This window comes from Dipodomys merriami, unplaced genomic scaffold (genome assembly GCF_024711535.1).
Source record: "Dipodomys merriami isolate MVZ:Mamm:240054 unplaced genomic scaffold, mDipMer1.0.p SCAF_16, whole genome shotgun sequence".
Lineage (NCBI taxonomy): Eukaryota > Metazoa > Chordata > Mammalia > Rodentia > Heteromyidae > Dipodomys > Dipodomys merriami.
In genome coordinates, this window is record NW_027202937.1 from 11405987 (window position 1) to 11426782 (window position 20796).

The 20796-nt window shown below is 48.8% G+C and overlaps 1 protein-coding gene across 2 annotated transcripts; it reads left to right on the forward strand.

The window, feature by feature from the left end:
* The first annotated feature begins 1999 nt into the window (after positions 1-1999).
* Abhd16a (abhydrolase domain containing 16A, phospholipase) lies at positions 2000-20458 on the forward strand. Of its 2 annotated transcripts, none has more exons than XM_070024132.1 (20): positions 2000-2194; positions 3146-3202; positions 3936-4002; positions 4246-4332; positions 8224-8309; positions 10613-10686; positions 11080-11202; positions 15182-15296; positions 15395-15496; positions 16881-16944; positions 17319-17368; positions 17742-17865; positions 18400-18504; positions 18724-18787; positions 19187-19243; positions 19359-19421; positions 19528-19604; positions 19689-19787; positions 19887-19949; positions 20121-20458. In XM_070024132.1, exons 1-20 carry the CDS (start codon positions 2063-2065, stop codon positions 20270-20272), a joined length of 1761 nt encoding a protein of 586 aa, XP_069880233.1. In that variant the 5' UTR covers positions 2000-2062; the 3' UTR covers positions 20273-20458. The 2 variants fall into 2 exon arrangements, with proteins under 2 accessions (XP_069880233.1, XP_069880232.1); XM_070024131.1 differs by having other exon boundaries at positions 19887-19933; positions 20122-20458.
* The last annotated feature ends 338 nt before the right edge of the window (positions 20459-20796 follow it).

The window sequence follows — 20796 nt, forward strand, 5'->3', positions numbered from 1 at the left end:
TCTTGGGCAGTCACTAGCTGGTCGCCTAAAAGTTACTTGTTTCCGGCTTATCTCTAAGAAATATAATGGGTTTCGACGTTTGTCACCTTCTAACCTTTACCTTATTTCTATAGAGGCCTTAATTGTCCCATAAGATCTTTCCTGTTCCTTCTCTAATAGTAAGGTCACGGAGGCCTAGATCTAGCAAGTCTCTTAGTAAATGAAAGAGAGTAACAGGAAGTTCTTTCTCCTAAGTAGTTATCTCAGCAATTGCCATACATTCTTTCTGTTCTAGCCGCGCCTAGAGCTTCTTGCAACTCTCTTACAAACAATTCCTTCTGCTGAAATGACTTCGTGAAACCCCCAATACTTTTATATTTGCTTATATTTGTCTACTAGCCTCCATAAGAGGGCTTTCAGGGTAGCACTTTGGTGAGTTAGTCATATTTTTAAGACACTAATCAGATATTGGAGTTGTCAACACTCTTAAGAAAGAGCTTTGAATAAGGGAACGTTGACAATGAGTAAGTACAAAGAGCAGTAGAAACAGTAAAAGATTAATAGGCACTCTTATACAGTGAGGAAAAGAAAAGCAAGAACAGAAACACATCTTTCCCAGGGGTTTGTCAGCCTTTCCAGGAGTAGGCCTCTTGGAAACCCTATTCTCCGAGGTAGACTTCGGTGAAGTCCCAAAACTCGGAGATAGGTCTCTGAAGCCCCTTTCTTAGGTCTGATAGATGGTTTCCCATGCTAAGCAGACTCCACTGGAGTCGGTGTGGCAGTAGAGTGCTAGCCTTGAGCTAAAAGAGCTCAGGGACAGCTTGCAGGCTCTGAGTTCAAGCCCCACAACTGACCAAAAAAAAAAGGGGGGGGGCTGGGAAGGTGGCTCAGTGGTAGAGCGCTTGCCTTGCATGCATGAGGCCCTGGGTTCGATTCCTCAGCACCACATAAGCAGGAAAAAAAAAAAAGCTGGAAGTGGTGCTATGGCTCAAGTGGTAGAGCACTAGCCTTGAGGTGAAGAGCTGAGGGACAGCGCCCAAGCCCAGAGTTCAGGCCCCACAACCGGACCCCCCCAAAAAAAAACAAAAGTAAAACAAAACCTCTATATGTTAAGACATAAGATTACTATCTTGGTCAAGGTCCTTTATGCTGTGTAATCAATGTTATAAATTTGCTATTTCTCTAACTGTATTGTCAAAATTCATAGAACTCATCAACTTTATAGACTATGATAAAGAAAATTTGCCTCATGAAGGTTAGGATGTGTTTGTGACTTTAAGTATCACTATCCCAATACTGTCTTGCTAGTCCTGGGGCTTGAATTTGAGGCCTAGGTACTGTCCCTGAGCTTCTTTACATCAAGACTAGCACACTACCACTTGAGCCATAGCTCTACTTCCAGCTTTTTCTGTAATTAATTGGAGATAAGAGTCTCTGGTGCTTGGCTTTTTAGTCTTCTTTTATAAAACTCTTGCACTTCTTAGTCGGGTGCTGATGGTGCACGCCTGTAATCCTACCTGCTCAGGAGGCTGTAATCTGAGGAATAGGGTTCAAAGCCAGCCGGAGCTGGAAAGTCCATGGGACTGAGGTATCCAATTACACACACACACACACACACACACACACACACACACACACACACACATTCACACACAATGCACTAGCCTCGAGCTGATTCAAACTCAGGACCAGCAAAAGAAGAATTTAAAAATCTTGCACTTAAAAAAAAAAATCAGAGATCTCTAAATGCCTCTCTTTTGTAGCTGCTTCTAATCTTACTTAGCATTCTCACTATCATTCCAGAATGTGCTGATATTAAGGGCTTTAAAAAAAAGCCACTGTGTCCTGCTAATTTTTCTAACTCTCCACGTTCCAAACACCTAGTTTCTGACCATTGCTGTACCCGTAGCTCCAACTGCACGAAAATCCTCCTTTAAGAAGCGTAGACAGTGTCTCCGGGGGCGCGAGGCGGAGCCGGTACGTGTTGACGTCACTGGCACGCAACACCTCCGAGCCGGGGAGGGCGGGGCCAGGAAAGTGGGGGGGACCTGCTGCTGGAAGAGCAGCGGCCCTACCCGGGGCCATGGCGAAGCTGCTGAGCTGTGTCCTAGGCCCCCGGCTCTACAAAATCTATCGGGAGAGGGACTCCGAACGGTCACCGTCCAGCGTCCCTGAAACTCCAACTTCAGTCACTAACTCCCATTCCAGCTCCTGGGTGAGTCGGGTTCCCCCCCTGGTTAAGAACATGGTACGGTCCAAACCTTTTACGGCCTTTGCTCTCCAGAAGCGCCCATTATTGGAAATCAGGGGAGACCGATTGTCAAGCCAGTTGTCTGAAAAGTCTGCGTTGTTTGTTTCCTGGGTTCAAGTCACGCCTGTGGTCTGACCGCCTCCTCTCTTCACTTCCGTTGGAGCACCTCCTTCTCATTCCACCAGTGCTTGCTCGTTCCTTGGCGTGTACCCCCCACCCTGTCGGTCATGGTTCATACCGGTCCCCATTGAGTCTGAAGTCCTATAAGAGACCCCACAGGGTGTAGGGAACCGGTGGATTTTGCTGTCATACTTCCTAGTACCTTTCTTCTTCTCCTAGTTCAGTGTATCTTCCTTTTAATTATCTTGAATATCAAAATGACATCTGCACAGCATGTATCCCCTGACCCTCACTCCCCAAATCTAGTCTGGACACCCCAGGGTTATTGCATTCCCCGAAACAGTGGGTGGTGATAGCCTGTTCACCTAAACATTCTCTTCCTTTTTACTGGTAGTTTCAAATTAGATTTAATAACCTCTACAAACTGCCCACCCCTAGCCATATTCTTTCTGATTAACCTACTCATTTCTATTGCTCTGCTTCAGCATTGTCATGGAAGCTTTCTTCCTCACCCTTCTCTCCATGTGCACACGCCCACAAACGGGCCAGAGTCACCCAGTGCTGCTTTCACTTTTCCTTCCAAGTCCAGCACCCTGTTTGTTCTCATGGTTAGGGATGGGAAATCAGGTTCAGAGTCAAGGTAGGAAAGAGAGGTTTCTGTGGAGGCCAGAGATATCCCATGCGAGAGAGCCAAGGAGGCTAGAGCCAGAGGACCAACACTAGGGCTTTGGAAAGTGATGGGGAAGGGCTAGTCAATCAATGGGCAGGGTCCTAACGGACCATCTGTGTTGGCAGGATACATACTATCAGCCGCGTGCCCTGGAGAAACATGCTGACAGCATCCTGGCACTGGTAAGTCTTCCCCAGCATCTGCAAGTCACTGCATCTTTTCAGACCCAGCTGCCCTCGTGAGCTTAACCCTCCCAGCCTGGGAGAATATAGCACCCCTGGGAGGGTGAGGGATGCTAGGGGTTCTGAAGTAGACCTTCCCAACACACACCACACGCACACACACACAGAGGCATGCACACACAACATGCTTGGTACTCCCCTTTGGTATGTATGCAGCCTAACTTTCTCTGGGGCAGCCTGAGTCCCGTGGAAAACATGTTTACTCTTGGGACCATCTGCAGGTGCTAAGTCCTGTAGTCCCCAGTGACCTGTCCTCCCTGGCAACTAACCTCTTTGGCTGCAGAGACAGCTGTTCTCTCTGGCAGAGTTCCTATGGTGACGTTCATGCATCTCTTGGGGACCAGGCCAGGGGCTATCCTGAGCAGGGCCAATTGAAAAGGCTTGTTTAACTTGCATAGACAGAGAGGCTGGGCCTGTAAATGTAATGGAATTATGTCCAGAGATGATTTGAAGAATAAAATAGAACCTGCACCCATTTTTTCCAGCCTCTGTTATATTCCGATACATTATTTTTGAAAAATACTTGAGTACCTGCTGTGTGTGTCCTGTCATGCACACGGTAGAACTCAATGTGATATTCCTCAGGTCATTCACCTTGCTCAGAGCCTAGGCCTGGAAATGGCGGACTGGTGTGTATGCGTGTATTGATTGCCTGTCTCTGTCTCTGCTGCAGGCTTCAGTCTTCTGGTCCATCTCTTATTACTCCTCTCCCTTCGCCTTCTTCTACTTGTACAGGAAAGGTCAGTGTGTTTCAAAGGTGGTGGGGCAGAAGTGGGCATGTTGTCGCAGATGAGCCAAACCTCTCTGTAAAGAGAATGGGAGATCTATGAGTATGGCTTGGCTTTCTCCTTTCCCCAGGCATTTCCTCTGAGGGTGGGAAAACTCCAACGAGAGGGTTTAGGATGGAGGTTGGGGCCAAGCTGGGGAAGAAGAGCTGAGAAGTGCTGTGGAGAGAATCTCATATCATCTGTCTCTCCTCCCAGGTTACTTGAGTTTGTCCAAAGTGGTGCCGTTTTCTCACTATGCTGGGACATTGCTGCTGCTACTGGCAGGTGTAGCCTGTCTCCGAGGTAGGTGGAGAGAAATCCTGGTTTGGATCTGTCCATTGCTGTGCAAATATTATTTGTCTGTCTGTTTGTTTGTTTGTTGGTTTTTGCTGGTCATGGGGCCTGAACTCTGGGCCTGGGCACTGTCCCTTAGGTCTTCAGCTCAAGGCTAGTGCTCTACCACTTTGAGCCACAGTGCCACATTCAGCTTTTTCTGCTTATGTGGTGCTGAGGAATTGAACCCAGGGCTTCATGTAAGCAAGGCAAGCACTCTACCACTGAGCCACTTTCCCAGCCCCTGTGCAAATATTATTTTCTGCAAATATAGTTTGAAGCTCAATCAGTTGTGACTGATGTAAGGCATGATTTTTTTCCTTGAAGGGCTTAGTTAAAAAATAATTAATAAGCCGGGCGCTGGTGGCTCACGCCTGTAATCCTAGCTACTCAGGAGGCTGAGATCTGAGGATCGCGGTTCAAAGCCAGCCCGGGCAGGAGAGACCGTGAGACTCCTATCTCCAATAAAACCACCAGAAAACCGGAAGTGGCGCTGTAGCTCAAGTGGTAGAGCGCTCGCCTTGAGCTGAAGAGCTGAGGGACAGCGCCCAGGCCCAGAGTTCAAGCCCCACGGCCGACAAAAAAAAAAAAAAAAATTAATAAAAACAGTGATGTAGCCAGGTGCTGGTGGCTTATCCTAACTACACAGGAGGTAGCTATCCAAGGCAGAAAAGTTGGTGAGACTCCTTATCTTCAGTTAACCATCAGAAAACCAGAAGTGGCACTATGGCTTAAAGTAGTAGAGTGCTAGCCTTGAGCACACCCCACACCCCACTCAGAGCTCAGGGAAAGCACCCAGCCCCTGAGCTCAAGCTCCATGACTGACAAAATAAAATAACATAAAAGTAATAATGAGTAAAAAATAATTAATAAAATGCTATGAATATGCCCCACAACAATTCCATGAACATATGTATGTATTTACACTAGAGAAATTCCTACACATGAATAAATAATACTTAGGTACAAAAATATAGCATACAGCCGGGTGCCCGTGGTTCATGCCTGTAATCCTAGCTACTCAGGAGGCTGAGATCTGAGGATCGTGGGTCAAAGCCAGCCCAGGCAGGAAAGTCCGTGAGACTCTTATCTCCAATAAAAACCACTAGAAAACTGGAAGTGGTGCTGTGGCTCAGTGGTAGAGCGCTCTCCTTGAGCTGAAGAGTGCAGGGACAGCACCCAAGCCCCACAACCAACCAAAAAAAAAAAACAAAAAAAAAAACAGCATATAGCTGGGTGCTTAAAAAAGAAAGAAAAGGCTGGGAAGGTGGCTCAGTGGTAGAGTGCTCAGCACCACATAAGCAGAAATAGCCAGAAGTGGCACTGTGGCTCAAGTGCTAGAGCGCTAGCTAGCCTTGAGCTGAAGAGCTGAGGGACAGCGCCCAGGCCCAGAGTTCAGGCCCCACGACCGGCACAAAAAAAAAAAAAAGAAAGAAAAAGAAAAAAGTGCAGCAAAGTCCAGAGAACAAATATCAAAAGACCTGCTGTACTACTGCTTTGTGATACTTGCTTCTGATGCCTTTATCAATAACACATTACAGTGGAGTTAAGAGTTGCCACTGGAGAGGCTGGGAAGGTGGCTCAGTGGTAGAGTACTTGCCTTGCAATGCATGAGGCACTGGGTTCGATTCCTCAGCACCACATAAACAAAAAAAAGAAAAAAAGCCAGAAGTGGCGCTGTGGCTCAAGTGGTAGAGCACTAGCCTTGAGCTGAAGAGCTGAGGGACAGCGCCCAGGCCCAGAGTTCAGGCCCCACAACTGGAAAAAAAAAAAAAGAATTGCCACTGGATTCCTCCCAGTGTCACATTCTATTCCTCTTCTCCTGTTATCCTCTGATTTTTTCCTATGCATATTTTTTTACTTTTATGAAATATATACCTAAGTTAGTGGGTTTTGTTTGTTATTTTATTTTGGTGTGAGTCCTGGAGCTTGAACTCAGGGCCTGAGCACTGTCCCTGAGTATAGTAGCCCAGTTGAACCACAGGTCCACTTCTGTCTTTTTTGGCAGTTAATTAGAGATGAGTGTCTCACAGACTTTCTTGCCCAGGCTGGCTTCAAATTGCAATCCTCAGATCTCAGCCTCCTGAGTAGCTAGGATTATAGGTGTGAGCCCCCCCCCCAACTTGTTTATTTATTTATTTATTTATTGGTGGTGCCGAGAACCAAAAAAAAAAAAAAGGAGGACCTTGTAACTTGCTAGATACCTAATTTTTGAGAGCTAAACTACCATTGTAACATGCATACTAAGATGCATAGTAATTTAAATATTGAAAACTATTTCTAGCCGGGCTCTGGTGGCTCATGCCTATAATCCTAGCTACTCAGGAGGCTGAGCTCTAAAGATAGTGATTCAAAGCCAGCCTGGTCAGGAAAGTCTGTGAGACTCTTAACTCCAGTAAACCACTAGAAAACTGGAAGTGGCTCTGTGGCTCAAGTGGTAGAGCTCTAGCCTTGAGCTGAAGAGCTCAGGGACAGCACCCAGGCCCAGAGTTCAAGCCCCATGACCGACAAAAGAAAAAAAATTCTTAGGATCTATGAAATATGGTACAAATCCATTAACAATATAGTGCTATCTTGTGCATTTCACATTTTTGGCATAAACAGCATCACTGCAAATCATTATGCAGTTTGCTTCATTTTCTCATGATCATATATTTGGGCAGTACCCTTGACAGTACAGTATTCTAATTCATCCTGGTTTTATTTTGCTTGTAGCTCTTATGGATTGTTTTTTCTCAGTCCTACCTCAGCCTCAGTCACAATTCAAGCTTTCTATGGACCTGGAGTTGTGTATCTTATTTCCTGATGTCTCTGTGATAGCACAGTGCTGGGCACAGAACACCTGTGAGGCCAGTGAGGAATGAAGTTAGCCTTTGAGCCTTCTCAACAGTCAAGGGAGAATGGATGCCATCTTGGGGAAGAAGAGAAGACTCAGCACTGAGAATTGCTGCCTTTAGGAAAGGGAAAGGGGGTAGGAGAGAAACAGCCCACAGATTGGAAGGAGGCAAAGATGAGTCCAGAAAGCCAAGGAAGATAGAGTCATCTTGAGCTATAGGAAGCATAAAGTGGAGCTATTGAAGAGACTCAGGGAAGACAGATTCAGTGAGGAAGTAATTATGGGCAAGGGCAAGAGATTGAAGCTAGATGGCAGGGGTTAGAAAAAGCATGGAGGGGGCTGGCTGGGAAAAGAGAAATCCAGTGTCAGCCAGGGGAGGTAGGAAGGTTGTAAAACATTTTAAGCCTGAGGAAAGTGAACATTTTGCAAGGTAGAAGGCTGTTAGTCTATTTAAAACAAACAAATGGGTTGGGAATGTGGCTTAGTGGCAGAGTGCTTGCCCATCATGCATGAAGCCCTAGGTTCAATTCCTTAGCATCGCTGTGGCTCAAGTGGTAGAGTGCTAGCCTTAAGCAAAAGGACTTGCAAAAACAAAAAAGAGGGCTGGGAAGGTGGCTCAGTGTAGAGTGCTTGCCTTGCATGCATGAGGCCCTGGGTTCGATTCCTCAGCACCACATAAGCAAAAAGAAAAAAAGCTGGAAGTGGCGCTGTGGCTCAAATGGCAGTGTTAGCCTTGAGCTATAGAGCTGAGGGGTAGCACCAGGCCCAGAGTTCAGGCCCCACGATCAACCCCTTCCCGTACCCCCCCCCCCAAAAAAGAAAAAAACATAACAACCTGAAGAAGCTAAGGAGAAGAATCGTCTAGCTAGTTGGTAGGAGGATCTAGCCCCACCCCAACTGCAGGCCTTCAGTTCCTTTGTGTCTTACTTCTTCCAGGCCCTTCTTCCACATCTCCAATTATTTTCCTAAGACTTAGCAGCCAGCTTCCCAGTTTTCCTAATGCCGTTTACTGTCTTCTCTACCAGGCATCGGTCGCTGGACCAACCCTCAGTACCGGCAATTCATCACCATCTTAGAAGCGACACATCGGAACCAGTCTGCAGAAAACAAGGTAAGAAGTTGGGTGAAAGGTGGAAGGTTCTAGACATTGCTCCCCCCTCCCCAAGAGCAGCTTCTCTGCTACCCTAGGATACAAGACACCAGCTTCTGCTAGGGCAAAATATGCTTTGTTGGCCTTTGCCTGCACACTGAGTGATCTGTCCTCCCTTACCACTTCTAGAACAGTTCTCTTCCTCCTCTACCTTTCAGCCTCAAGAAGTGTCTAAACATAGAAACATCCACAGCGTTTCTTAGGAGAGCATTTTCTCCTCCCTTTCACAGCAGCTCAGTTCTATAAAAGTTTGTTTAGCGCTGCAAATGGAACACCATGCCAGCTTTGTTTGGGGACAAAACAAGATGGACAGGTATGTCCACTCCTGGCCTGGAACACAGCGTGGCGCCAGCAGGGAGAAAAGCCAGGGCACAGTTTCCTTTAAGTTGTGCCAGGCCTGCGGTGCTGGAGTGTGATTATCTTTGAAAAGGGGGCACAGGGGCCCATAAAGCTCCTTCCCAGTATAAAGGGGTTTCTGGGATCAAACAGCTAAGGCCACCATCATTGCATTAATGGCTATTCTACACCATTTATGGAGCTGTGTAATGATGGTCCGTCCTGCGCCATCGGAAGCATTTTGAATGTCGCGTATGCCACATGAGGTAGCATGATTACCCTCATCTATATGCCTGAGGGAATAGGCAAGAGTGGCCCTGGCAGAGTTACAGAGCAAGGCCATAAGTCTGAATAAAGCCTGGCTTAAGTTTGCTTTTCTTCCTTTTGTTTTGTTATTTACACTTTTGTATAGGTTTTTTTGCTTGTTTATTTTGGTGGCTACACTGGAACTTGAACTTCATGTGCAAATTCGTGAACTTGGGCTTTCTGTTCTCACTAGACTTTTTCAAGTCTGCCTCTTTACCACCAGTAGAGTCATACCTCCTCTTTCAGCTTTTTGCTGGTTAATTGGAGATAAGAACCTCTCAGAGTTGTCTACCCAGGCTGGCTTTTGAACCACAATCTTTAGATCTTGGCAGATTCTTAGGCAGTTAGGATTATGGGCATGAGAGACCAATGCCCAGCTCATTTTTGTATAGTTTTTGTATTGCTCTCTTTCAGTCAAGTTATTTTTGAAAATGTAAAACAAATTTATTTTTCTCTTGCAGTTAAAAAAAAAAACAACCAAAAAAACTCAACCTCAAAATAGAGAGCTGGGAGCTGTGGGGATGGGGGAGGAATCTAGCAGAATGAAGATACAGCTCCACATGCAGAAAGCATGTGGACCAACTCTGGAGGGTGACCCGAGGCACAGATGGTCTGTGTGGCAACGCTGGTCCCTGGCCACAGGAAAGAAGTGGCTCTGAGGCTGGAAGGAAGAGTCAAGGTTTTATTCTGGAGGAAAGCCTGGGTATTATAGACGCCAACTGTGAGCCAGACATCTCTCAGCCAGCTGGGGGACTGTTGGTTGGAGCAGCTGAGGGAACTTGTGAGTTTCTAAGATGGTGCCCTGTAGAGAACCCCAGTAAAGAAGGAATAGTGAGCAGCCAGTGGACCAATCCCCTGGCTCAGAAGCACCAGTTCTCATCATGGGTTGGCTCAGCCTTCATTTTTTTTTTTTTTTTGGTCTGTCATGGGGCTTGAACTCTGGGCCTGGGTGCTGTCTGTCCCTCAGCTCTTCAGCTGAAGGCTAGCGCTTTACCACTTGAGCCACAGCTCCACTTCTGGTTTTGTGAGTGGTTTATTGGAGATGTCTTTCACAGACTTTCCTGCCTCAGCTGATTTTGAACTGTGATCCTTAGATCTCAGCCTCCTGAGTAGTTAGGATTACAGGCTAAGCCACGGGCACCTAGTTCAGCCTTCAATTTTTGGAAGAGCCAAATTAGGATTGTTGTCTGGAAGAGGGAAGACAGTAAAGTTCTATCTTGACAGATTGCTCCTGATGTGCTAGAGCTTTCCACGTGAGACCTGGCAGGCTGACTTCTTTTTTTTTTTTTTGCCCGTCATGGGGCCTGAACTCTGGGTCTGGGCACTGTCCCTCAGCTCTTCAGCTCAAGGCTAGCGCTCTACCACTGGAGCCACAGCACCACTTCTGGCTTTTTCTGTTTATGTGGTGCTGAGGAATCGAACCCAGGGCCTCATGCTTGCAAGGCATGCACTCTACCACTAAGCTACGTTCCCAGCCCCTGGCAGGCTGACTTCTGCTTGGTCTTCCATGATGTGGGAGGAGGGTCAGGCCTCTGGATGATCAAAGTGTTAAGGAGCGAGGTGGGCATCCCTCTTCAGTCCTCAATTCCTTTTCCTCCCTCTTCTTTCTCTGCCTACCACAGAAGCAGCTGGCCAACTACAACTTTGACTTCAGGAGCTGGCCAGTGGACTTCCACTGGGAAGAAGCCAGCAGCCGGTGAGTATATTTGCTCTCCGCCTCCCTTGTTTTTTTTTGTGGTTGTTGTTGTCAGTTCTGATGCTTGACCACTGGGCCTGGGCACTGTCCCTGAGCTTCTTTTGCTCAAGGCTACCACTTGAGCCAGAGCACCACTTCTGGCTTTTTCTGTGTATATGATTTTGAGGAATCGAACCCAGGGCTTCATGCATGCTAGGCAAGCACTCTACCACTAAGCCACATTCTCAGCTCTTCCCCACCCTTGGAACTGTGTCTGATCATCTCTGCACCATCCTGTCCTTCTGCTTCCATCCTCTCAGAGGCCCCCAGGCCTACCTTTCAGTGTCACCTTCTCCTTAGACCCAACCAGCCCACTGCTCCTAACCCTATCTCTCACTTTTTGCCCTTCCTCAGGAAGGAGTCCCGAGGAGGTCCTTCCCGCCGGGGTGTAGCCCTGCTTCGCCCAGAGCCCCTCCATCGGGGAACAGCAGACACCCTCCTCAACCGAGCTAAGAAGCTGCCTTGTCAGATCACCAGGTGGGACACGGCTGGGGAGGAGGGGATATGCGACCAGGCCCCTGGAGACTAGGTGCTTCATTGTCAAATAGCTGTCACTTATTGGGCTTACTGTCGTGTGCTTTGTGTGTATGGTTTGTGGTGAAGAAACATTTGTGTGTGGAGAGAAGAGACTCACAGATAGTAAGTGAAGCACTGGGACACTTAACATTTCCGATGCAGAAGCTTCCCCAGCAAGGCTGAAAGGGAGCAGTGCATTGGGGCGGGGAGGAATTATCTCTACAGCTGATGCAGGGTCTAGGGCACCTCTGTGTAACTATCCTGGCTCTGGTCCTCCAGCTCTGTGGTTCCTCCACCTTGGCTTTTGGCCATGCTGTACCTCTATTTCTATATCTGTGAATAGACTCCCTTATAGGACTGTTGAGGAGATGAAGTAGGGTGACATTTCTGAAGGACTCCCATTTTGCCTGGGGGCCTGAGAGCACATGGTAAGCCAGCTAAATCTTAGTCATGGGTACTGATAGTCTCAGCGAGGACAGTACTGACTTTCCTAACAGTGGATCAGACGCTCTTGGATTTAAAAAAAAAAATTTTTTTTTTTTCAGTCGTGGGGCTTGAACTCTGGGCCTGGGTGCTGTCCTCAGCTCTTCAGCTCAAAGCGAACGCTCTGCCGCTGGAGCCACAGTGCCACTTCTGGTTTTCTAGTGGTTTATTGGAGATAAGAGCCTCACAGACTTCTCGGGCTGGCTTGGACCTGAGATCCTCAGATCTCAGCCTCCTGAGTAGAGCTAGGATTACAGGCGTGAGCCATCGCAAACGGCGTCCACTTTTGGTTTTGTGAGTGGTTTATTGGAGATAAGAGTCTCACAGACTTTCCTGCCCAGGCTGGCTTTGAACTGCCACCCTCAGATCTCAGCTTAGATCCTAGCTAGGATTACAGGTATGAGCCACCAGTGTCTGGTTCTTGGATTTTTTTAATTGCTGGCAAATAGACAGCAGGTTCAAAAGTACCAAGGAAGAGCCGGGTGCTGGTGGCTCACGCCTGTAATCCTTGCTACTCATGAGGCTGAGTTCTGAGGATTTTGGTTCAAAGCCAGCCTGGGCAGGAAAAGTCTGTGAGACTCTAATCTCCAATAAACCACTCAGAAAACCTGACGTAGCACTGTGGCTCAAGTGGTAGAGCACTTACCTTGAGCTGAAGAGCTGAGGGACAGTGCCCAGAGTTTAAGCTCCATGACAAAAAAAAAAAAAGTACCAAGGAAGGGGGTTGGAGGCTTCGCTCAGTTGGTAGAGTACTAGCCAATGTGTAAAAGTGGCAAGTACTGAATCTCAGCCTCTTATCTAAAAAAAAGTAGAAGAATACCAAGGAAGGACCTGGGCACTGGTGGCTCAGGCCTGTAATCCTAGCAACTCAGGAAACTGAGATCTGAGATCGTGGTTCCAAGTTAGCCTGGGCAGGAAAGTCCATGAGACTCATCTCCAATTAACCATCAAAACACCAGAAGTAGATCTGTGCTGTGACCTGGCCTTGAGCAAAAGAAGTGCTTTGACAGCACTTGGGCCCTGAGTTCAAACCCCAGAACACACACACACACACACACACACACACACACACGATACCAAGGAAGGGGGAAGATTCAGTGGTTGGTACACACACACACACACACACACACACACACACACACACACACACACACACACACACACACACACACACACACACACACACACACACACACACACACACACACACACACACACACACACACACACACACGATACCAAGGAAGGGGGAAGATTCAGTGGTTGGTTGTGTGCGATTTGTCCTAGGGGCAAGCCAGATTTGAGGATTTGGAGAGAGGATGCTGTTCTAGAGATGAAGTCTACTTAGGTTATCTGACATGGTTGATCATCTTTTTCAGGGCAATATCTACTATGTCTTATCTGACTAGATTAGTAATGCAAATCACTCTGTGTTTATTAGCTCCTACTTTACATAATGTTCTTAGTACCTCCTATGTGGCAGCTACAAGAGTGAATAAAACAGCCAGGGGCTAGAGGTGTGGCTCAAGTGGTAGAGTGCTTGCCTAATAAGCATGAGACTCTGAGTTCAATCCCCAGTACCACTAAAGAAAAACTCAAACTAAACAAAATCAAAACATTCAAAACAAAACAAAAATGAAACACACACACACACACACACACACACACACACACACACACACACACACGTGCGTGCTGGATACCAGTGGCTCATGCCTGTAATCCTAGCTTCTCAGGAGCCTAAGATATGAGTATCACAGCTCAAAGATAGCCCAGGCAGGAAATTCTGTAAGACTCTCATCTCCAATAAATTACCCAAAACTCCAGAAGTAGTAGAGCTGTGGCTCAGGTTGTAAAGTGGCAGCCAAGAAGCTCAAGGACAGTGCCTGTGTTCCAAGTTCAAGTCCCAGGGCCAGCAAAAAAAAACAAAACAAAATAAAACAAAAAACGCAAACCAAACAAACAAACCCATTACATCCAGGTCTCTGCCCTGACAAGAATTTGTCTACTCTGGTGTCTTTCAAACTATGGATCTTAGGACTTGGCATGGTGGCTCAGGGGGCAGAGTGCTGTCTAGCAAGTGCCAAGATCCCTGTGTTTAATCTCTAGTACTTGGAGGGGGGGACCCCACAAACAAAAAACCAAGGCATTATCTCATAAAACTTTGAAAATTATATGACAGTCTTATTTAGTTTCTATAGCAATAGGCCTACAGTGGAAACTGTACTTGAAATTTGGATTTTTTTTTTTTGGTCGGTCGTGGGACTTGAACTCTGGGCTTGGGTGCTGTCCCTGCGCTCTTCAGCTCAAGGCGAGCGCTCTACCACTTGAGCCACAGCGCCACTTCTGGTTTTCTAGTAGTTTATTGGAGATAAATGTCTCCCGGACTTTTCTGCCCAGGCTGGCTTTGAACCATGATCCTCAGATCTCAGCCTCTTGAGTAGTTAGGATTACAGGCATGAGCCACTGGCACCCAGCTTGAAATTTGGATTTTGAGGCTAGGATCATGGTTAGGACCACTACTTAGGGAAAAAAATGGATTTTGATTTTTTTTTTCTGGGGTAGTGATGTGTACATCATGGTACTCTCCGTGCTCTTTGTAGCTCCTAGTTAGCTCCTGGGGTCACCAGGGCAAACCACTGGTGCTGCACATGGTGTTATATGCTTAAGCTACGATGTGCAGTAGATTAGTTGTGTTAAGTGTATGGTTTATCAATACATAAACCTAGCCGGGTGCTGGTGGCTCATGCCTATAACCCTAGCTGCTGGGGAGGCTAATATCTGAAGATCAAGGCTTAAAGCCAGCCTGAGCAGCAAAGTCTGGGAGACTTATCTCCAATGAACCACCAGAAACCTGGAAGTGGAGTGTGGCTCAGAGTGGTAAAACACTAATCTTGAGCACAAAGAGACTCAGGGACAGTGCCCAGGCTCTGAGTTCAAGTCCCATGACCAAAACAAATAAAAATATAAACCCTTTATCAGCCAAGGAGCATCTGTGTACATACATGTACATATCTGCATACCAGGCTACAATATAATTTTTTTTGACATACTAAAGGTTGAACTCAGGGCCTCACATATACTAGGCAAGCCACTCAGCTACATCCTCAGCCACAAGATGGCATCTTACAAATTCTTTCTGTGTGTATGTATGTATTGGTGTTTGAATGGGCCTTGAACTCTTAGGCCTTGAATTCTTGCCCCCCATCCTCCCAGTCCCCCACACCTCTAGCACACCTCCACTTCTGCCTTTTTGCTGGTTAAGTGGAGAGGAGAGTCTCTGGAATTTGGCTCAGATCTCAGCTTCCTGAGTAAGTAGCTAGGATTTATAGGTGTGAGCTACAAAGTTTGCAATTAAAAACAAAAAGTTTGAAAAGCACTAGCATATGTATTATTTCAGCAAATCCCTAAAGGGGAAAGCAGAGGATTGGGGATTCACTAACCGTGTTCCCCACAGCTACCTGGTAGCTCATACCCTGGGGCGCCGCATGCTGTACCCAGGCTCCGTGTACCTGCTCCAGAAGGCACTCATGCCCGTACTGCTGCAGGGCCAGGCTCGTCTGGTGGAAGAGGTGAGATTTTCCCCCTGCCTCCCCTCTGCCGGCCCAATCTCCCCGAGAGATATGGCCCTTGCCCCTCACCACCTGGCCTTTGCCTCTCCCTTGCTCAGTGTAACGGTCGCCGAGCGAAGCTGCTGGCTTGTGATGGCAATGAAATCGACACCATGTTTGTGGACCGGCGGGGGACCGCTGAGCCTCAGGGACAAAAGCTGGTGAGAGGGACTAGGGGGGCCCAAAGATGGATCATGGGGAGAAAGGACAATAGAGGGGCTGGAGATCCCAATCTTCCCTTTTGTATGGAGCCACAGAAGGGGACGACCCCATCTCCCAGCACTACCCTAAAGACATTTTATGTAGATAAACCCTGAGAAGTCAGGTGCTGGTGGTTCACACCTATGATCCTAGTGACTCAGGAGGTTGAGATCTGAAGATTGTAGTTCAAGGTCAGCCCAGACAGGAAAATTCATGAGACTCTTATCTCCAATTAAACCATCAGAAAACCAGAAGTGGAGCTGTGGCTCAAGTGGGTAGAGTGCTACCTTGAGCAAACAGAACTCAGGGACATAGCCTAGGCCCCAATTTCAAGCCCTACAACCACCACCACCAACAACAACAAACAAACCCTGAGATAGGGAAATAGCTGAAGTAGAAGTTGGCATTTCAAGGATCAAAAAAGAATAATGTCACCACTCAGAGCAGTATTTGCTATTTGTAAGATATATTTAATCCTCACAACCATCTTTCAAGAAAGGTGCCATTATGTCATCCCACTTTACAGATGATAAAACTGAGGTACAAGGCTGGGAATGTTGTTTAGTGGTAGTGCTTGCCTAGCATGCATGAAGCCCTGGGTTCGATTCCTAAACAGAAAAAAAACAGAAGTGGTGCTGTGGCTCAAGTGGTAGAGTGCTAGCCTTGAGAAAAAAAAAAAAAGTTCAGGGACATTGTCTAGGCCCTGAGTTCAAGCACCAGGACTGGCAAATATAAACAAACAAAAAAACTAAGGCATATCACAGCTTTCCCAGAGCTGGTCCTTGGATCCAGGCAGTCTCCTGAGATGGTCCTGGAAAGAACTCTGAGCCAAGCATCCAGGGGGTTAGGTTCTAGTACCAGCTCTGCCCTCTCCTATGGGAGTTCAGCTTGGGAGACCATGAAATTATCTGACTATAAGACTGGAGCCCCAAAAGCGAGAAGGAAAACAATGAGTATTCCATACAACAGAAACAGTCACAGGTCTGAAAGTGTAGAGAAAACAAATCTAAGACCCAGGGCTCCGCCTCTCCCCATTTCCCCATTCCCCCCCCAAAAAATCTGTAGTCACATCCTGAGAGATATCTCCTTGGAGGTCTCCCAAGGAAGAAGAGACATATGCTGGGTGGGGGAACAGTTTGACTTGGGGTCTTCCTCTGAGGGTGGGGTTTCCTGAGCATTTGTGACCACTTTGCCTCTTACCTTAATGACCCATGGAACCAGAAGCCCTTATTCCCCTTCCTCTCTCCTGCAAACTCTTCTCATAGCGCCCTCCACTGCTGCTCACATGAGGGTTTCAGCCCAGACCTGGCACCTCCTCAGCCTCTCTGTTTGCTTCCTTCCTAGGTGATCTGCTGTGAAGGAAATGCAGGTTTCTATGAGGTGGGCTGTGTCTCCACACCCCTGGAAGGTAGGCCCTGGCCCCCAGCCTTCCGATCTCTGCCCCTTGGACTGGAATGTTCTTTGAAGGTGTCCTGCACGAGTGCTTTGACCTCCCTTAGCCATTTCTTCTCGACGCAAGGTCTAGGGAAAAGTTCACTCCCCATTTGTTTTGTGAGCCATACATTCCTGCTCTGGGCTGTGTCCCTAACTTTATTACGCCCACTCCTATTCCGTCCCCTGCCCTCCACACTCACACGTCTCTCCTTTGGCATTGTCTCTGTTATCTTGAGACTGCCAGAAGTTAATTGCCTCTTGAGCTAGAGAGACCTTCTGCTGTCCTTTCCCTATGGACAGAAAGGAGCATGGGCCATGAAGTTTCATTCCCTTCTCCCCGTGTTACAGCTGGATATTCCGTCCTGGGCTGGAATCATCCAGGCTTTGCTGGAAGCACGGTGAGACCCTCTCTGGTATCCCTTCCTTTTCCAGAATCCTGGTTCTCTTCCTCTGCTTGGCCACTGGAGGGAGCAAATGAGTTGTCTGTCTCTGTGGGGCTCCCCCACTCACATGCCGTCGGTATTGAGGGTGGGAAGGCAGTCTGGGAGCTTTAGCCCCTCCTTCACAGTAGGGCTGGCAGAGGGCGCAGTGGGCCTCACTGTACACACTTGTCTTCTGGAGTGGACCGCCTGCCCTGCCATGCTTTTCCCATACCTCCTTTGTGTGTGTGTTGCATGATGGCTACAGGAAGAGGCCATTCCAGGACACAGGTGACAGGTGAGCTGGCCTTATGGTGACCCCCCTCTCCTGCCTTTGCCCTTCCTCCTGCAGGGGGTGCCATTTCCACAAAATGAGGCCAATGCCATGGATGTGGTGGTCCAGTTTGCCATTCACCGCCTGGGCTTCCAGCCCCAGGACATTGTCGTCTACGCCTGGTCCATTGGCGGATTCACTGGTACCAGCCTCCCTCCCACTCCCCACCGTAGACACATTCGTGACCCTGCCCAGGAGAGATGGGGACCTACACTGATGGCTCCGGGAGAGGGTGGGGGAGATGGAGGAAAGGCTTATGGAAGAGAGAAGCTGAACTGTGCAGGGATAGTGCCCAAGCCCAGAGTTCAAGCCCCACAATGGACAAAAAAAAAGACCAGAGGGGCTGGATGAGTGGCTCAGTTGGTAGAGCTCTAGCCAGTAAACAAAAGCAGCAGGATGCTGAGTTTGAGTCCTAGACTCCGACCTAAAAAGAGAGAAAGAAAAGTAGACTGGTGTCCTGGGGTGGGGAGGTCAGGGGAATGGAAATGTTTTCTGCTTGCTGTCCTCTATACACTTCCACATTCTTTCTCCATTCTTTGGATGGTTGGGGGCAGGGTGTGGGTAGAGGGCAGTGATTAAGGAGAGACCCCCAGGATCACACAGTAAGAAGGATCAGGTCGGAGGTAACAGCAGGATGCCATCTCAGTCTTCCTCCTTTCCCTTGTCCTGGTGCCAGCCACGTGGGCAGCCATGTCCTACCCAGACATCAGTGCTGTGATTCTGGATGCCTCCTTTGATGACCTGGTGCCCTTGGCGTTGAAGGTCATGCCAGACAGCTGGAGTGAGTGCAGTTCCCAGGCCCACCAGGGAAGGGGTGGTGTGGAGTTAAGGGCTGTTCTAACTGGAAGTGCTTCTTCTTGTCTTTGGGTGGGTTGTAGGTCATTGTTGAGAATCGGGTTCCTCTAGCCTGTGCCTCAGTTTCTCTCTCCAGGAACAGTGGGACCTTTATGTTGGGTTAAGGCTCTGTCTCTGCCATCCCTTCACCTTTATCCCGCTGTAGGGGGCCTGGTGACCAGGACGGTGAGGGAGCATCTCAATCTAAACAACTCAGAGCAGCTGTGCAGGTGAGGGCAGCCCAGTGTCTCACCCCTGCCAGCCCCTCCAGCTCCACCGGGCATTACATACTGCACTTAGTATTGCTGTGCTTCAGTTGGTAAATGGCTACTACTTTACATCCCCTGAGTGACCCTATCACCCTCTAGTGACCAGCTGGCCTTCCTAGGTCCTCTGAGACTCTGAGCCTTGTGATCTGGCAACCAAAGGGTCAGGAACAGCAAGGATCTCCACCCCACCCCCACCTCCCCAGCTCACCCCTGGGCCAGACTGAGCCATGTCCATTCCTAGACTGACTCACTCCTATATATGAAGGGCTAGATGAGGGGCCCCTGTAGCAGGGCTGGGGGCGGGCCACTTGTCACCTGTCTTCCCCTGGAGTCTTCCCTCCTCACTGCTCTGTCCTGAAGGTTCCAGGGCCCTGTGCTCCTGATCCGGAGAACCAAGGATGAGATCATCACCACCACGTGAGTGCCCAGGGCCTCTACCTCTCCTGCATTCTAGAGTCTGCCTAGGAAATTACCCAGGTTTCTAGACCCTTCCCAACTTGCCCTCTCCCTGCATACTGCTTCTCACCGCCAGGGTTCCTGAGGACATCATGTCCAACAGAGGCAACGACCTCCTGCTGAAGCTCCTGCAGTTTCGGTGAGAGCTGGGGAGTTGGGGGCGGAGGCGGTGGGCTCAGCGACGGCGGGAGGCTCGTGGCTGAAGAGTGAAATCAATCCTGCCCTACCCCTGGGTCCCTCTGTAGGTATCCTCGCGTGATGGCAGAGGAGGGTCTTCGAGTGGTAAGACAGTGGCTAGAGGCCTCCTCCCAGCTAGAGGAAGGTGAGAGGTTAACGGGTGAGGCTTATGGACAGGGGCCTGTCAAAGCCAGGGCACTGATAGGCCCTCATCCCTCTCCCTGACCAGCCTCGATTTACAGCCGATGGGAGGTAGAGGAGGACTGGTGTCTGTCTGTCCTCCGGTCCTACCAAGCAGAACACGGGCCTGACTTTCCCTGGAGCGTGGGTAAGGACAGCCTGGGCAGGAGGGAGGCTGGGAAGAGCCAGGAATGGGATGGATACGCAGACAGACGGGGCTGTGTGTGTGAGTGCCATCTCTCTGCAGGGGAGGACATGAGCGCAGATGGACGGCGACAGCTGGCGTTGTTTCTGGTGAGCGCAGGAGTGGGAAGCGGGGTGGGAGCGGAGGCCTGGCTGGCAGGGGGCTGATGCAGGGCTTGGTGAAGCGACAGCTTTCCTACAGGGAGTGGGCAGGTGGAAAGAGTGATGGGTGGAGAGCGCTGTCCAGCAGCCTTGGTCACCACAGCCCTGAACTTGTCTGCCTCCCTCCCTTCCTCTAGGCCCGGAAGTATCTGCACAACTTTGAGGCCACACACTGCACCCCACTCCCAGCCCAGAATTTCCAGATGCCCTGGCACCTCTAGGGACTACCTAGGACTCCTGCTGGAGGAACAGGACGGAAAGAGCCCCGAGGGAGGACCCTTTCATTAGTCATTCTCTATGTTCGTGTTGCTGTTTGTAGTTTGTGGAAAGTGGGGGACCAGCCCCTCCCCACCACTGCTCCTCGTGCACGTTTCCCCTCATCCACACGACAGCACTCAACCTTCCCCACCACACACTCTGCATTAAATGAATGGATTATTCCTAATAATTAATAAAAAGGTATTTTTTCTAGTACCTGGCTAATTGTGTGATATTCCGAGTGGCCAGGGGGCTTTGGGCTAGGAGTGGCGAGAGCAGAGACCCAAAGGAGGAGGCCCTGGAAACACCACCTCCAGCCAGTTAAATCATCTGGATGCCTCCAGGCCTCCAGCCCCCCAGGCTGAGCTGTCCTCTAGCAGTGGGTCACAAGCCTCTCCCTTCCCCTGGCATGCTCAGCCTAGAGTTATCACATTCTGCAAGCTCTCCTGCTCTGCCTCCTCCTTCCTCCCTTCTCTTTCCTCCTTCCTCCTAACCTGTTAGCCATGCTCCCCAAGAGCCTATAAGCCCCTTTTGCTTATAACTTATTTACAAAC

Bases quoted from the DNA above. Each gene is read 5' to 3' on its own strand.
- Abhd16a (XM_070024132.1), top strand. From the start codon at position 2,063: ATGGCGAAGCTGCTGAGCTGTGTCCTAGGCCCCCGGCTCTACAAAATC. The intron at 15,497-16,880 runs GTGAGAGGGACT...CTTCCTTCCTAG, and splicing joins AGCCTCAGGGACAAAAGCTG to GTGATCTGCTGTGAAGGAAA. The intron at 18,788-19,186 runs GTGAGGGCAGCC...TCTGTCCTGAAG, and splicing joins AACTCAGAGCAGCTGTGCAG to GTTCCAGGGCCCTGTGCTCC.